The following is a 16053-nucleotide window of genomic DNA, read 5'->3' as shown; positions in this document are numbered from 1 at the left end:
GGCGGACGTGAGAGGGCGTGGAGCCGGCGGGGGCCCCGGAGGGCTGGACCTGAAGGGGGAAGGCTACTGGGGCAGCCGGCCCATAGGACGATTGGAAGGCCTGGGGCCTCTGCCAGGGCGAGCGTGGAGCTCCTACACTGGTGTGTGGTGCGGGGCGGGGCCGTGCGGGGCGGGGCCGTGAGGGGCGGGGCCGGGCGGAGCCAAGGGCCACCACCACCCTTCCCTACACCACCCCCACCCCCGCCCTCCTCTAGGGGAAGGGGCCTCCAGCGTCCGGTGGACGGCGGGAAAAGCGTGTGGCGGGCTCTGGAGGTCCCCTTCCCGCCAAGCTCACCCGGTCAGCGAACGACGCCCTCTGCAGGCGGGGCCTTCGTTCCTACGTCCAGACCCTCGTGGGGGCGGGGAATAGAAGGGTGGCCGAGAAGAGATTGGGTTACACAGATTGGCCGAGGGGCGGAGCTAATGACTCAAGAGTTTTCATTTCCGGGTAGCGCTGCCGCCATTTTGTGAGGAGGGTAATAAACGGGCGCTGGGTTGTAGCGCCCCGTTCAGTTACTTTTCAGGTGAGGGAGGAGGAAGGTCGTGCAGCCATCTCGAGGGTCGTGAAACCGGACCAAGTTCTTCTAAATCCCCTTACCGGGACCGAACCGCAGGCCCCTCTGAAGAGAAAGGGTCACCGGACCCTGCTAGTGGCGGCGAACCGTCGGGGTCGCTGCTGCCGCCTCTAGCTGAGCGCGCGCGGGCCCTCCCAGGGCGTTGATTTCTCGGCGCGCAGCCTTCGGGCCGAGCCCTCGCCGGCCATGAGTTACGGGCGTCCTCCCCCAGACGTGGAGGGGATGACCTCCCTGAAGGTGGATAACCTGACATACCGCACCTCGCCCGACACTCTGCGGCGGGTGTTTGAGAAGTACGGCCGGGTGGGCGATGTCTACATACCCCGCGATCGCTACACCAAGGAGTCCCGTGGCTTCGCCTTCGTGCGCTTCCACGACAAGCGCGACGCCGAAGACGCCATGGACGCCATGGACGGCGCCGTGCTTGACGGCCGGGAGCTGCGGGTGCAAATGGCCCGCTACGGCCGCCCGCCTGACTCCCATCACAGCCGCCGAGGACCGCCGCCCCGCAGGTACGGGGGAGGCGGCTACGGACGCCGGAGCCGCAGGTAAAAGGGGGGCGGCAACTGTTTTCGGGGTTCGGGGGTGGCGGGGAGGGGAAGAGAAGAGAGGTCGGTGGGGGCGGGGTGTTGAATTGGATTTGGTTTTAAAGTCTCCAGAAAAGGGATGATTTTACGCCCTATTTTTTTTTCCACTCCTGGAGTCGGGAGGCGAAGGAGAGGGAAGGTGCCCCCTTGGGCCCGAAGGACCACGTGGTGGCCCAAATGGCGGGGGCTGGGACTGGGGGGGCACGTGGCCCCACACCCCTCTCCTCCCTTGGAGTCTTTTGTTCCCAGCGTCATGAGGCAGGGTTCTGGACCGCTGGGGTTCCAGGGTGTAGGCCGGCCTAGCCTGGGAAGCGGGGAAGTGGCCCCGGGGGAAGGCCACCCCCTCCCCCTTTAGATTGGGGAAATGGCGGCGCTTGGTGGGGTGAGATAATGGCGGCCTGGGCGGGAGCGCGCGGGCGGGGCCGAGCTGCTGTCTGCTAACCCTGCCTGTTATGCCTGTTTGTGCCTCCAGCCCGCGGCGGCGGCGCCGCAGCCGTTCTCGAAGCCGGAGTCGCTCCAGATCCCGAAGCCGATCTCGCTACAGCCGCTCCAAGTCTCGTTCCCGTACTCGATCCAGATCTCGATCTACCTCCAAGTCCAGGTCGGCCCGTAGATCCAAATCCAAGTCCTCGTCGGTCTCCAGGTCGCGGTCCAGGTCCAGGTCCAGATCCAGATCCAGAAGTCCTCCACCGGTATCGAAGAGGGAATCGAAATCTAGATCTCGATCCAAGAGCCCCCCCAAGTCTCCTGAAGAGGAAGGAGCTGTTTCATCTTAGGATCATGGTAATGTCAATGAGAATCCAAGTTTTATCTCCTAAACCGGGAGACACAGATTTACACAATAGCACTTAAGTGGGATTTGGAGTACTTAAGCCAATTGACCTAAAATAAACTCCTTAATGTTCGGAGTTCTACTTACTCAGCTATGGGAGTGATATCAAAGCCAGGGGTCTGCAGAAAAAAAGAAGTATGTTTATTTAGATATTAATGGCTATTTGGTTTGAACTGTTAAGAGACCTATTAATGAAAAGTGATTATTTCTTGCTGTTTTTATCCAACATCTGCATTTTCCCCTTTAAAGCTGCGGTCTCCTGTTTGCTAAAAGAATATTGGCCAGTATTGCAGATTTTAACTGATTTGGCTGATCCTCCAGGGACCAGTTTCTGTGGGCGTGTGTTGGAGCAGGTTTGTCTTTAAATGTTAAAGATGCACTATCCTTTAAAAGAACTTTCAGTTCATCAGTTGCTGTACTGACTGGGAATTTGATCGATTTGGCAAATATTTGTTAAAACACCAAATTTGGGGGGGAAATAAAATTGAACACAGGGTGGGAAAGGATAGTGTGTCTTTAACTCCTCAAATTGTTTGGTCCTGTTTTTAAAAGTAAAGGGGCCTGAGTAGTTCAGATTTAAAGCTAAGTGTTAATTCTTAAGTGATTTGTTAGTTAAGGTATTTCTCCCACATACAAAATAACATAGTTAACTGATTAAACAAACTGGGTTCAAGGTAAAGATGGTTTGAATACAGCCATTTGCATCTCTTCATTTTTGGTTCATGGTCAAGGAAGTTTAAGCCAGATTTTCTTTAAATTTGTGCTGACATAGCTCTTTTTGTACAAAAAAACACTCAAATTGGGCCTTAGGCTATGTGGGTGGGTGTAGAGTATAATAACTTTCTAAAATTTCACTAAATTTTTTAGTAAGGCCATCTCAAGCATACCCAGGAACTTGGCCTGAAGTTAACCACATGCTTTGTATGGAAAGTTGGCTGAATTTCTTTCTTTTCAAATCTAGATACGACAGAAAGCAACACAGTGGATGACTTGGGGGTAAAGACCACATTCAGTCCATTGAAGAGTCCCTGGAACAAGCAACTGGCTATTGAAAAGGTTATTTTGTAACATTTTGTCTAACTTTTTAACTTGTTTTAAGCTGCCTCAGATGGCAAACTTCATTTTATGTGCCATTTTGTTGCTGTTATTCAAATTTCTTGTAATTTAGTGAAGTGAACGACTACAGATTTCATTATTGGCTTTGGATATTTGAGGTAAATTTTCATTTTTGTTTATATAGTGCTGATTTTTGTTTGAAATTAAACAAACTCCCTTAACCTGATTTGTGGCCTCCTGAGTTTTGAGGAAACATGCAGCCATTACATGCTGAATAGCCTAATGCTATCAAGAGAAGTTAACTCAACATTGCCTTCATTTCTTTAAAAAAAAATCTACAAAACCTTGGTGTAAATTTGTTTGTAAAATACTAACTACTTTCAGATACTAAGTAGTATCTGAACCCAAATTTGTATAAGACTTTTCAGGTGACAAAACTTAATTTTTGAAAGGATTCTTTTACCAAACACAATTCTAATCTCTTCTCTTATGTATTTTTGTGCACTAGGCGCAGTTGTGTAGCAGTTGAGTAATGCTGGTTAGCTGTTAAGGTGGCGTGTTGCAGTGCAGAGTGCTTGGCTGTTTCCTGTTTTCTCCTGATTGCTCCTGTGTAAAGATGCCTTGTCGTGCAGAAACAAATGGCTGTCCAGTTTATTAAAATGCCTGACAACTGCACTTCCAGTCACCCGGGCCTTGCATATAAATTACGGAGCATACAGTGAGCACATCTAGCTGATGATAAACACACCTTATTTTTTTTCCCCCCCAAAAAAAATGGTAAATCTGATCATCTTCATGTATGAACTTGGCATATGAAAAATGTAACATTAAGGAAAGCATTCCTTTGTAAGTACTGATAACATGGTGTATCTTTTGCTTATGGTATTCTGTATTATAACCACTGTTTCTGTAGTTTACAATTAAAACATTTTTCTTGATGTTAGCTTTTCTCTAAACTCAATGTCTTGGTCTTAATTTTTTTTTTAGTTTGAAAGACCTATGCAACTAACCTGTGAATGTCATTATTGACTGTACTAAAGTAAAATTATTTTTTTTATTTTTTTTTTCAACTGAGCCTTTTTCTCCCCATTGAGTTATAATTGGGTACTACTGCCAAATTGGCACATACCCAAGTTAATTACTAAAACCAAGGTACCAAAGTAGTCTTTATCAATAGCTCATGCATTGGCCATTTATAGTTTTCACCTGTTAAAAAGGTGAAAGTCACCAAGTACTTCCTCTTGGGACTAAAGATTTAAGTCTTATAATTCTTAGGTAAAATTCATTATGGTGGTTGCATGCTTTGGTTTACACTAAAGCTTTATTTTATCCGAGCCAAGTGAATAAATATAAAAATGGTTAGCAACTTAGGGTTTTTTCTTTTTCCTTTTTTTTCTTTTTTTTTTTTTAACACAATACTCTGCAAATTTTTATTCCTGGTTCCTACTGAGAAGGGTGGGCTTGTTAGTGGCTTTACTATGCAGCAAGCACACTAAACAAAATTGTGATGTTGTTCAAAAGAAGCATATAGGACTTAATTGCTGGAGACATAGGAACACTTCAGAGGACATTCTTTGCCAAAGAAATGATCATCATTTCAACAGTATGTCTTCCTGGAAGGGCAGATTCTGCTAGATGTTCTTTGTCGGCACCAAAAGACTCCAGAGGAATATGGATACATTGCAGCTCCCACTTGTAGAGCAAAGCTTCAAGTGAACATTCAGCACTAAAGAAAATAAAGATTTTTCTTAACAATGCAGTTGGCTCCCCCATTCAATCATTAATTTTTTCTTAATTATGCCAAGCCTACTTTTTAATTTGTTTATAAAGTTTAGGGGTGCTTTTCTAAGTTTATTACATTTAGAATATTGCCTAATTTGCACAGTAATAACCTAGATGCAAAGCTGCTGTGGTGTGCTAGTAGCTCTAATGAACAATTCTTTTACCCTTGTAAATTTAAAAACAGCCAGGATGCACAGGACAAGAATAAATTAGTTAATATGCACGATTTCTAGGTTACCTTCGAACTTGGTAAGTAGTCCACAACTGAACATGAGGGTTCCTTTGTATTAGGTAGTATACTGTAGTTAAAATGTCTTCAAAGTCTGTAGGAACAATTTAGTGAATAAAGGTTTGCTTTTTCTACTATAAAATATGGGTTTTTAAGTTTATTAAACACCTGAATACTTAAGATTTATTTTTAAAGGAAACTTAAAAGTAAATTCCTAAAGTCACTAAATTAAGCTTACCTTCAGGTTCAAAAAATACATCAGAGGCCAGAATGATATCCAAGGCAGGTAGAGTCAACAGTTCTGGGGAGATCTGACCCCAGGTGAGCCCAGTAATGTGTATGTTGGGTAGGTCATTCATCCAGCAGCTTTGCCGACAGTTTTCTAGACAATGTGGTAGCTCTGAGCTGTCAGATAATATTACTTCAGCACCACATTTTGCTGCTACTACGCCAGGGAGACTCACTCCTGCTCCAATCTGAAACAGCAAACTAAGTTATTAAATGTAAAAAATTAGGCATGTATACATACTGGACAACAGTGATGAAAAGCACTGAGGTTGTGATAAAAAGGTGAGTAAAAACTATTCATAGTAAAGTTAGTGCAATCTGATAACTGCCTTTTGAGGAAGTGTTTCCTAAATCTGGGAGTTCTTTTAAGTCCTTTTCCAGTTTAACAACTCAAGTGGGTAAACGTCAGCAAGTAATTTTGCAATCTATCTCGCTGGACAAGAGTAGACTTGCATGTCTATGGCCAGGATTTTGACGGGTTTGCAGGCTGTCTTATTGAGGGTCAAGCCCACAATGGATTTGTCTGAGGAAATTCAGAAGGTGCTATTTCTGGAGGAATTTAATAACAAAGTACTTCACTAGTGCCAAAATACTTGGGAAATTATCAAAGGCAAGGTCATTTGTAGTTAACAGGGAAGAACATCTATAACAATAATTGTTGGTCTCCTTTAAATTGCCTTCTGATGATTTCCCAAATTCATAGGACAACGTGAAGACTGGCCCAGTTTTTGACATTTTGTGATCCCATCTGGGGTTTTCTTGGCAAAGAACTGGACTGCTTTATAAAGCCTGAAAGGAGTATGGAATGGGCCTAGAAGAGTCCTCTTTCTTGCATGATGGAGTGGCAGTTAAAATTCGTTTTCAGTAGAAATGTCAGGATTAGGTTGCGTATGTTGATATTCATCTGTCAAAATCTTAAAGGAGACTCCTGTATTGTTAAAGAAATGAATTTAAAATTTTGTTTAGGAAATGAAACCAGTCTTAATAGAAAACTCCATTTTAAAAGAAAATAGAAGCCTGCTTTTCAACAAGTAGGTCAAATGGTAAGCTCCAGAGTTGCAAGTATATTCTGTCTGGGTCTGTGAACATCCAAAGAAAAATATGAAAGTGTTCTGCTTTCAAGGAGCTTATATTCTATTGAGAGCTATTACATGAAGTATAAAAACATTTTTAGGGATAGTGTTACCATCTGGAGGAATTAAGAAATTACTTATGTAGAAGCGCTTGAGCTTTGAAGGAAACTAGAGATTTTAAAACCTGATAACTTTTACCTCTAATACAGTTTTGCCAGTCAGATTACTTCTGTGATACCAAATGTATTGAGCCAAGACCACAGCACAAGGCCAGACATACATGCCATATTGGAAATGCAGAACCTGAAAAGGCAAAAGTATTGTCATTGGTTAGTCTCCAGGTGGTACAAAACTGTCTTAATAACTACTGCGTGTATGTAAAGACAAACCCAACTCTGTTCCACATGTCACTTGGGGAGGGGGAACTACCGAGTTTACAGGCAAGATGGAGGGAAATGGAAAGAATGGAGACTTAAAATAGTAAGTCTTCCTTCTGCCCATTTTTTTTACTTGGTGGCAATGTGAATATAGAGATCTGGGACTGGAGTCAGGAAGACCCAAGTTCAAATATGACCTTAGACTAGCCATGAGTCACCAGTAAAGTAATGTGCTGATAAAAATCCTTCTCCTAGTTTGTACTCGTTACGTGACTGGCCGGTTGGTTAAACATCAGCTTCATGTTTTCTTCCCCATGAAATTGGGTTAATAATGGCACCTTCCTGTCAAGGTTATGAAGATTAGAAGAAACAATGGTTGTAAAGCATTTTGTAAACCTCAAAAAAGCTACATAAATGCTACTAAGTGTCTGTTTTATCACTCAATATTAAGCAGCAGGTACTGGGCATACAAAATGAAACAGTCCATACCCCCAAAGAACTTAATTGGAGGAGGTTGAATGGGACTGAAAATACAGGCAGGATAATTTGGAGAAAGGATTTTTAACCTCATTCACTAGTTGTGTGACTTCTAGCAAACCTGGCCTCTTAAACCTGGCCTCAGTTTCCTTATTTGTAAAATGGGCTAGAGAAGGAAATATGAAACCAGTCCAGTACCTTTGCCAAGAAAACCCCAAATGGGATCAAAAATGTCGTACACAACTGAACCACAAAATCTGGAAAAGGGTTTTAAATAAGTGCGTTTCAGACATGGGACTTCTCAGCCAGTGCAAAGACATGGAGAGGGAAAATGGGCCGAGGAGGAAACCAAGGCTGAGGGAGGTTTAGTGAGCTGCCCTGGGTGCAACAGCTGGAATTCGGCAGGCCTGCGATTCAAACTGAGTCCCTCCACTCCACCTCCTGGGACACAGAAACGAACTTACTGCTAGGGACCTAAACTGCCTCACCAAAAAGCAGGGAGCCAGGCTCCTCCACCTGTGAATCAGCCTAATTCAGGAAAGCAGTTCAGCTGGACTCCAATTGTCCACCAGCCCAAATAAAGTAATGTCACAGCGGTGGGGAAAGTACTGCCCTTTATCTCGCCAGCCTACCCACCTGGGGAATGTGGACCTCCAGTACTGCCCTTTCCCCTCCAGGTCCTGACTCCTCAGAGAACCGGAACCGCTGGGCCCGAACCACAGGTTCTTCCAGGGATGTCGCCTCCTGATGAGTCATATCTGAGGCACCCAGAGTAGAGCTAACCCTCCATTAAACGTGCGCAGATAATCCTCAAACACTAGAAATGGGGTAGAGACCCGAACAACCCAGACAGGACCCTAAACGTAAAACTCGATAACACGTGGCTAAAGCACCCACGTGTCGGCTACTCCCCCACCCCTCAAAATGATCGGTCCCAAACCTGCTTGGGCCTCACCCCGCTTTGCAACAGAATGCGTTAAAAAGACAAAAAGAACAAGCGGTAGGGCGGAAAATGGATCAAAACCAGATCAAGACCCCAGTGAACAGGGTTAGGGATAGTCGGAAACATAAAGAAAGATGTCGAGCGGAAGTAGATTGCTGAAACCGGAAGCAAGAGTGAGGGGCGACGATGGCAGGCCAGTTTCAGGCCTTAGCCTGTTCGCTTTCAATTTGACCTTCCCAACATGGCGGTAGAACCAGCGGTCAGAGGGCGTGCCTGGAAGGCTCCAAAGCCAATGAACGGCTCCCTAGGACTTGTGGGTGGTGCCAGAGGGCCTCGTCTGGCCAATCCGAGCCTGGAGATAGGGGAGAGGCAAGTGAACTGAATTTTCTGGAAGGTACATTTAAAGGAGCCGGTGGAAAAGGGAACCTAGTAGGGCGCTATTGCTCCTTGCTCCTTTTCTCCGGATCCGGGGTAGGGGGCGGATCGCGGAACCTCCTGGAGCTTGTTGAGTGAGGCGAAGGCATAGCAGAGACAGGCGAGGGTTGGCCGGGTCCTCCTGCAGGATGAACCACAAGAGCAAGAAGCGAATTCGAGAGGCGAAGCGCAGCGCGCGGCCCGAGCTGAAGGACTCTCTAGACTGGACCCGGCACAACTATTTCGAGAGCTTCTCGCTGAACCCCGCCGCGGTGGCGGTGAGTGCGCCCCGGGGCCCCGCGGGGTGAGGGGGGGAGGCCGCAGCGGCCCGAGGCCCCAGCGCTGTGCTTGGGGCGGAGCCTTCCTGAGCGGGCGGGGAGGCAGCCTGGACTTCCCCGGGCCCGCGGCAGAGGAGCGCGGAGCAGGACCCGCCTGGGCCCGTGCCCCGAGAGCGGCCTGGAGGAGGACTAGCAGGCGGGGGAAGACGTCACCCTCCCGCCGGACAGTTTGGCCGGGAGGGGAGAGGATGACAAGGGGCCGCTGTACCCCACGTGGGAAGGAGCCCTGATGCGAGGGGCAGCCTCCGCGGGGTGGGGGGCGGGGGCAACAGGCCCCCCGGGTAGGTGGGCTTCCTCGCGGGGGCGGAGAAAGAGGAGAAATGTGACCGCCTACCCAAGCCCTGGAGAATCGGGCCCGGGGGGTACCCGCCCTTTGCCACTCTTTCCCTCTCACCCGCTTAACCGCAGTGTCTGTTGTAACGTTTTTCAGGATAACGTGGAAAGAGTGGATGCTTTGCAGCTCTCTGTAGAAGAATTTGTGGAGCGCTACGAAAGGCCTTACAAGCCCGTGGTCCTGCTGAAAGCCCAGGAGGGCTGGTCTGCCCAGGAAAAATGGACTCTGGAGCGTCTGAAGCGAAAATACCGGAACCAGAAGTTTAAGTGCGGGGAGGATAATGACGGCTACTCCGTGAAGATGAAGATGAAGTACTATATTGAATACATGGAGAGCACCCGCGATGATAGTCCCCTTTACATCTTCGATAGCAGCTATGGGGAGCACCCCAAGAGGAGAAAACTTTTGGAGGACTATAAGGTTCCCAAATTCTTCACGGATGACTTGTTCCAGTATGCAGGAGAAAAGCGCAGGCCTCCTTACAGGTAGACTACCCAGTTTTCAAAATACCCGTAGATATTACTGAGTGACTAAAAGTTTATTGCAGCCACAGTTTTTCATAGTTGCCAGGCGCTTCATTTGGCCATTTTCAATTAATTACCCAGAACAATTGACAAGCATCAGTATTGACCAGGCTTCAGTCAGCCTTTTATTTATCTTACCTCCACTCAAACAGGTAAAGTAACTGCTAAGTGTACTAGCAGCCACTCTGGAAAGAAAGACGATATTCAGCTTCCAGCAGCATCATTGGACTAAGTACTTAAAGTTGACTGTCTTAAGTGATAGCTTTAAATTCATTAAACGTACTTTCCTGTACGCAGCTCTGTCAGGAATGGATTTTTTGGTTTGGTTTATTTGTTCTGAGTGATAGGGAAAAGGGTAAGGAAAGTGCATAGGTGAGACAGGATTGTAGATTTAGAGGTAGAAAGGACTTTATATTGAGATTATTTAGTCCATCTTCCTCCTTTTTGCAGGTGAGGAAATTTGTACCCCAAAGGGTTAAGTTACTTGCCCTCATGGGCATTAACTTGCAGAGCCAGGATTTGAACCAGGAACTCTGAATTTGGTCTAGTATATGATTTATTATTTTCAATGCATATGTCCAGAGGACAAGTAGGGCCCCTTGAAGAGAGACACAGTATTTTAACTCCTCTTCCATAGTGCCTTGCTCCCAATTGGCACTTAAATATTATAATTGTGATCTCCATAGGAGCAAGGGGAAAGAGGGAGATTCTTTTAACACTCTTCTACACATTCCAGATATTTGACAAAATTTGAGTAACAGACTATGTTAAATATTACTTTGAACTGTCAGAGATTTGACAAGCTTCCTGATCTTAAAATGAATATTGTCTGTGTGTGTGTTGGATGATTACAATTTTTGCACCATATTTAGATTTTTTTTTTTCTTACTATAGGTGGTTTGTGATGGGGCCGCCACGATCTGGAACAGGAATTCACATTGATCCCTTGGGTACCAGCGCATGGAATGCCTTAGTACAAGGACACAAACGCTGGTGCCTATTTCCTACCAGTACTCCCAGGGAACTTATAAAGGTGACTCGTGATGAAGGTGGAAACCAACAAGATGAAGCTATTACCTGGTTCAATACCATTTACCCCCGGACACAACTTCCAACTTGGCCACCAGAGTTCAAACCCTTAGAAATCTTACAGAAACCAGGAGAGACTGTCTTTGTACCAGGTATGAATAGACTGGTAAAAAAATAAAATCACAGGAGATTCAGCACATCTAAAATTAAATTAAAGCAAAACTTAAGCACATGTCCCTATGCACCCATGATATGATCAAATGACAGTTGATTTAGTGCCCATTTTTTAAAATATGGGGCACTTAACTTGTGTCTCAGAATCAAATACCAGTTTAGCTAAGTTTAGAGAGGCTATCACTTAGAATAGAATGTGATCTCCTTGACTGAAAATAGGAGGAACAAGTTTTCTATTTGTATCCCAGTACTTTGTACATGCTAAGTACTTAATAAATGCTTTTTATTCATTATCAAACACAACCATTTTCAAAACATGCTATAACTTTTTATTTGTAGGAAGTACTTGTGTAGAGACTCTGATAATACTTAAGGTTACTACACAGAAACTTATGATAATTGAACTGATTTATTTGTTTTTCAAGGATTAATAAGTGCCTACTCTATAAACTAGGGACAAATGGAACTGAACTAGACACCAAGTATGCAAAGACAAAATGAGTTCTTTAGAAGCTTGTATTCTACAGGAGAGGATGCAGCATATAAACAAATATATATTTCATAATTTGAGGAGAGAGTAAGCACTGACAAGGAGTTTAGGAAAGACTTCTTATAATAGAAGGTAACACATAATCTAGCTTTAAGGGAAGCTTGGGATTCTAAAAAAGCAGAAAGTTGAGGAGGGAGTGCTGGGCATTGAGGCAGCCTCTGCAAAGATGCAGAGTCAGAAGATGCAGTGCAGAGAAATGACCAAGTTGTGCTGATTGAAAACAAGTATCTTTGTGTACTGATTTCATATGGGTTGGGGAGGACAGGCAGGGAAGGTGACAACAAGAGTATTTTAAAAGCTTTTTTCAAGTCACTTGTTAGGAAATTTCAACTCTTGAAATCTAAGGAGATTACTATAATGCCCTAAATGTGGTGCAAGGACCTAGTTAACTTACCCATCCAAAATTATTGAGGTTTCTGGGAAATCCCTTTCAGTAAGAAATACATTTTTCTCCAAAAGCAAAAGTTTTTTAAGTGACAAGATGAATTAATTTCTGTAGCTGTGCAGCAAATCAAAATTCAAGAGATTCTGACACAGAAGTGGCTTTGATGTTCTAGTTAATGTGACATCTCTGTTTAATGGATGGACAATGTTTTTTGCATTTCAGGAGGTTGGTGGCATGTTGTTCTCAACCTTGACACTACTATTGCCATCACCCAAAACTTTGCCAGCAGCACTAACTTCCCTGTTGTGTGGCACAAGACAGTAAGAGGAAGGCCGAAGTTATCAAGGAAGTGGTACAGGTGAGAAGCGTCAGATTTTTCTTTTTGCCATGAACACATCTCTACAGAAAACTAAACGGAAAAGGCCCAGATTTCTGCCCTCATTGCTGAAACAAAATACGTCTGCATTAAATAGGTCTGGGAACAGTTGGGACTGCGAGAAAAGTATTTGGGGTTGAAGAGTTTGGGTCCAAAATCAGTTACTTCTAAGTATGTCTGGCTAGAATTTTTTGTGCATGCTTTGGATCAGGAATGTATTTTGGTTTTTTGTTTTCATTTTATTTTGAAATTAGAACTGGGAAAATGAGCTTATTAGTTTTTGGTTTTTTGTTTTGTTTTGTTTTTTTATTTTTGTTTTTTTAACTACCAAGAAGCATTATTCCCATTTGAACTATTGCCTTCAATTCTTGTGGGGTGACTGCCCTGGAGACTTAGCTCCTCTATTTATCCACAGAACAGATACAGCACGGGCAGCGGCAGTGCAAGCCACCCCCGTGCCACTGTGTCCCAACCCTGACCTGGAGGGACCAGCACTCGGGGTAAGAGGGGGATTCTGGCTCACTCAGCCCTCAGCTTCCCTGCTGAGATGGCCAGCAAGGGTGGTGGCTTTTGTTCTTCCTTGGATTCTTGAGTACCTCAAAGGGCTGAGACCCATTGACTCTATTTATATAGGCCACTGCAAGGTGTGATATGGGCTATCCAGAAGCCCTCCAAAGAGAATGGGATTTTTGCCATCCATTAATGTGGATGTCAGACCAACTTTTCTGAAGATGGAAGGCTCTCTTTAGTCCAATCTCTGAGCTTTCTGCCCCTGTTTAGTACTTTATAATTTTCTAAATGATAACCCCCTCAATAAAAGGAAGGATACCAGTCTGCCACATATAACTCCTTTTTCTTATATGGCTAATTTTCCCCGGTCAAAATTGAGTTTAACCAAATCAATGTCAGGCCTTTAAATGCTGTGCTGTGGAAAGGTGACTTTCATTAAAATGACCAGGAAACCTAATTTCCCTGTGCTTCTTGTTTTCTTCTCTAATGCCAAAAAACTTCCTCACAAGTATAGTCCATTTAGCTCTTTTCCCTACAGTGCAATATAGTGGTGTATGTAGCTGGTTAAACAAGCAGTTTCAAAAAAGCATAAATTTTTCCTCCCCAACTTCTGCTTTGGTCTGTGACTTTACCACTATCAAAAAATTCCCTCTGAAGTAGAGCATATATTGGCATTCCTCGGTTCAAGGTGTCTAAGTCTCAACTCTAACCCTGCATCCTTGTTTGTCATCATTGCTTTTTGTTAAAACCACACAAACATGGTCTCTCATCTCTTAGGATTTTGAAGCAAGAACACCCTGAGCTGGCAGTCCTAGCTGATTCCGTTGATCTCCAAGAGTCCACAGGCATTGCTTCTGACAGTTCTAGTGACTCCTCCAGCTCTTCCAGCTCTAGCTCTTCTGACTCTGATTCTGAGGTAAGGCTTACCAGAAAATCTGCTGTGATGATAGCTTGGAACTATCTTGACACTTGGTATCTCTTTCCTTCTCTTAACATGGATGTTTTGGGGAAGTTTATAGAATTGGATCTTTGTCTAATTCCTCCAGAAGTCATTGTCCATTCCAGTAGGTTTCTGGAACAAAAGCCTTCCTCAAGATGATGAACTACAAGAGGGCAGAGACAGTATCTCCTTTTATATAATTAATATCTGATGGACTAGGCACTTGTGTTTTACGTAGAGATTTCTGCTACTTTGTATCACTGAGTAACATTTCTTTTTAAAGATAAACTAAAAACCTAAATTCCATGCTTGTTAGCTGTTTTGTTTTTGCTTCCTGTATTATGGGACTAAAATTATGAAGTTTTCTCCATGGTAATTGGTTGTATAAATGTCTTAAAGATCATATCTTCAATAAGTTCCTCTAAGCTCTGATCTTCTCATGATGTGAGGTTGAACTGAGTTTTCAAGAATCATGCCAGAAGAGCATGGAAGGTCGGGTTGGGGGAGGGGTTTCCCATGGCCTTGCCAAGCTTGAAAAATTTGGAATATAATGCTGGCACTAAGCTGTATCTTTCACTTAAAGACTAGCTTAGCTAAGTTTAAGGAGGCTTATCACAGGAAGGTTTCCTCCTAAGTTTTTTTTTTAATTTATTTTTAGTTTTCAACATTCACTTTCATAAGATTTTGAGTTCCACCTTTTCTCCCCATCTCTTCTTTCCCCCCCACCCTAAGAGAGCATGTAAATTATGTAAATTGATAGAGGCTCAATATGTACATTCATATTAAACCTATTTTCACCTTACTCATGTTGTCCAGAAGAATTAGAACCAATGGGAGGAACCACAAGAAAGAAGAAACAAAAAAGAGAGAAAATAATATGCTTCCGTCTGCATTCAGATTCCATAGTTCTTTTTCTGGATGTGGACAGCATTTATGAATCTTTTGGAGTTGTCTTATATCCTTGCATTGCTAAGAAGAGATAAGTGTATCAAAGTTAGTTACCATATAATATAGCTATATATATAATACAATATATACAGTGTTCTCCTGGTTCTGCTCATTTCTTTCAGCATCAGTTCATGTAGCTTTTGGTTTTTTGGTTGGATATGGGGATAGGGGTGGTGGAGGACTGGGCTGGGGTGGGGAAGGGCACAGTAATTTAGGAAGCCATAAATAGCCTACTGTTGAATAATGAGTTAAAATGTTCATCAATCAGAAATTGAAATAATATCTTTTAAAATATTGAAATGTACTTACAATAAAGGGAAATTTAAATGGAGGATAATTGTAAACCTTCTGGCAAACAGAACATCTAAAGAATTTTATTATAGAATAGCTTCAAAATGATTCTACTAGTAAAAAGTGCTGGATGGTTAGTCTCCTGAGGACAGAGGAGCTTATTGAAAAAAACTAGTGTGGACCGTATTGAATTTATTTTTCCCTCTTTTATTTAAGTGTGAATCTGGCTCTGAAGCTGATGGAACAGTGCACAGGAGGAAAAAGAGGAGAACCTGCAGTATGATGGGCAATGGCGACACCACCTCTCAGGATGACTGTGTGAGCAAAGAGCGCAGTTCCTCCAGGTGACCGAGTAGGATGGCTGTTGATTTTGAAGGACAAGCTCACACAGGGTGAGGGTAGGGAATCCCAATGGATCCTGCAGATGAGGTGAGGGACAAAGAATACCAGTCAACTGAGGACTGCCCTCAAATGTGAATCCGTTTGCTTGCCAGTTGATTTAAATGGCCTTCTCCACCAATTCAAATTAACATGGTTTGTTCTACAAAGGAAGCTAAGAACCGCTGTCTAAATGGTGCCAAGAAAAGCATTCACATTATTTAATAAAAATGGAATCCGTTTTATAACTTTCAAATGTTTCTTGCCTTTAGTCTATTAGAACCTTCCCCTGGTGCCCTTTTATCATGGTACTGGAGGAATGTTGACTTGAGATTTGTTTCCTTCCCTTTGCTGCTGGGATTTATAGGTCCTTGTTGCTTATGGAAAGCAACCAGGCAAATAAGGGATTGGGGAGTGGAAGTTTCTCACTTTGGCTGCTCTATTGCTGTCTTAACCCTCCCCTTGCCCTTTCCCCCCACCCCCATCTCAACCTTAAGCCTTGTCTGCAAGCAGCAATGTCAACTGCTTCTCATGAGAAAAGAAGCAGTTCACAGCCCTCAGACCTTTTCATTATATAGAGTCACAATTTGAAATAAAAGAATTG

At 43.9% G+C, this 16053-nt stretch overlaps 3 protein-coding genes across 11 annotated transcripts; 2 read left to right on the top strand and 1 right to left on the bottom strand.

The window, feature by feature from the left end:
* The first annotated feature begins 400 nt into the window (after positions 1-400).
* On the top strand, positions 401-4848 carry SRSF2 (serine and arginine rich splicing factor 2). 5 transcript variants are annotated; one of them, XR_011974953.1, is made up of 5 exons: positions 475-1162; positions 1674-1984; positions 2283-2386; positions 2995-3089; positions 3598-4848. XR_011974953.1 is itself a non-coding variant. In XM_072645108.1 (3 exons), exons 1-2 carry the CDS (start codon positions 801-803, stop codon positions 1975-1977), a joined length of 666 nt encoding a protein of 221 aa, XP_072501209.1. In that variant the 5' UTR covers positions 401-800; the 3' UTR covers positions 1978-1984; positions 2995-4848. The 5 variants fall into 5 exon arrangements, 2 of the variants coding, with proteins under 2 accessions (XP_072501209.1, XP_072501211.1); XR_011974951.1 differs by lacking the exon at positions 2283-2386; XR_011974952.1 differs by having other exon boundaries at positions 2995-4045.
* Positions 4358-8493, bottom strand: METTL23 (methyltransferase 23, arginine). Of its 3 annotated transcripts, none has more exons than XM_072645105.1 (5): positions 7952-8493; positions 6660-6764; positions 5339-5576; positions 5110-5194; positions 4358-4815 (listed from the first exon to the last, which is right to left on the bottom strand). In XM_072645105.1, the coding sequence occupies exons 1-5, from the start codon at positions 8069-8071 to the stop codon at positions 4650-4652; spliced, it is 714 nt and encodes a 237-aa protein (XP_072501206.1). In that variant the 5' UTR covers positions 8072-8493; the 3' UTR covers positions 4358-4649. The 3 variants fall into 3 exon arrangements, with proteins under 3 accessions (XP_072501206.1, XP_072501207.1, XP_072501208.1); XM_072645106.1 differs by having other exon boundaries at positions 7804-7980; XM_072645107.1 differs by lacking the exon at positions 7952-8493 and having other exon boundaries at positions 5339-5580; positions 6681-6763.
* A 108-nt stretch (positions 8494-8601) lies between these two features.
* Positions 8602-15705, top strand: JMJD6 (jumonji domain containing 6, arginine demethylase and lysine hydroxylase). 3 transcript variants are annotated; one of them, XR_011974950.1, is made up of 7 exons: positions 8603-8950; positions 9441-9829; positions 10763-11049; positions 12229-12364; positions 12803-12882; positions 13670-13808; positions 15288-15705. XR_011974950.1 is itself a non-coding variant. In XM_072645104.1 (6 exons), exons 1-6 carry the CDS (start codon positions 8822-8824, stop codon positions 15417-15419), a joined length of 1212 nt encoding a protein of 403 aa, XP_072501205.1. In that variant the 5' UTR covers positions 8602-8821; the 3' UTR covers positions 15420-15705. The 3 variants fall into 3 exon arrangements, 1 of the variants encoding a protein (XP_072501205.1); XR_011974949.1 differs by having other exon boundaries at positions 12798-12882; XM_072645104.1 differs by lacking the exon at positions 12803-12882 and having other exon boundaries at positions 8602-8950.
* Positions 15706-16053: the final 348 nt, after the last annotated feature.

This window comes from Notamacropus eugenii, chromosome 2, assembly GCF_028372415.1.
Source record: "Notamacropus eugenii isolate mMacEug1 chromosome 2, mMacEug1.pri_v2, whole genome shotgun sequence".
NCBI classification, from domain to species: Eukaryota; Metazoa; Chordata; class Mammalia; order Diprotodontia; family Macropodidae; genus Notamacropus; species Notamacropus eugenii.
The sequence above is the reverse complement of the archived record's forward strand: the minus strand, read 5'-3'. Positions and strand labels throughout refer to the sequence as shown.

Excerpts from the sequence above, each read along its gene's own strand:
- SRSF2 (XM_072645108.1), top strand. The coding sequence starts at position 801 with ATGAGTTACGGGCGTCCTCCCCCAGACGTGGAGGGGATGACCTCCCTG. Across the intron at positions 1,163-1,673 it reads TACGGACGCCGGAGCCGCAG|CCCGCGGCGGCGGCGCCGCA; the intron begins GTAAAAGGGGGG and ends TTGTGCCTCCAG.
- METTL23 (XM_072645105.1), bottom strand. The coding sequence starts at position 8,071 with ATGACTCATCAGGAGGCGACATCCCTGGAAGAACCTGTGGTTCGGGCC. Across the intron at positions 5,195-5,338 it reads TGTATTTTTTGAACCTGAAG|ACTTTGAAGACATTTTAACT; the intron begins GTAAGCTTAATT and ends TTGTTCCTACAG. Across the intron at positions 4,816-5,109 it reads ACTACTTACCAAGTTCGAAG|TGCTGAATGTTCACTTGAAG; the intron begins GTAACCTAGAAA and ends TATTTTCTTTAG.
- JMJD6 (XM_072645104.1), top strand. The coding sequence starts at position 8,822 with ATGAACCACAAGAGCAAGAAGCGAATTCGAGAGGCGAAGCGCAGCGCG. Across the intron at positions 8,951-9,440 it reads TGAACCCCGCCGCGGTGGCG|GATAACGTGGAAAGAGTGGA; the intron begins GTGAGTGCGCCC and ends AACGTTTTTCAG. Across the intron at positions 11,050-12,228 it reads AGAGACTGTCTTTGTACCAG|GAGGTTGGTGGCATGTTGTT; the intron begins GTATGAATAGAC and ends TTTGCATTTCAG.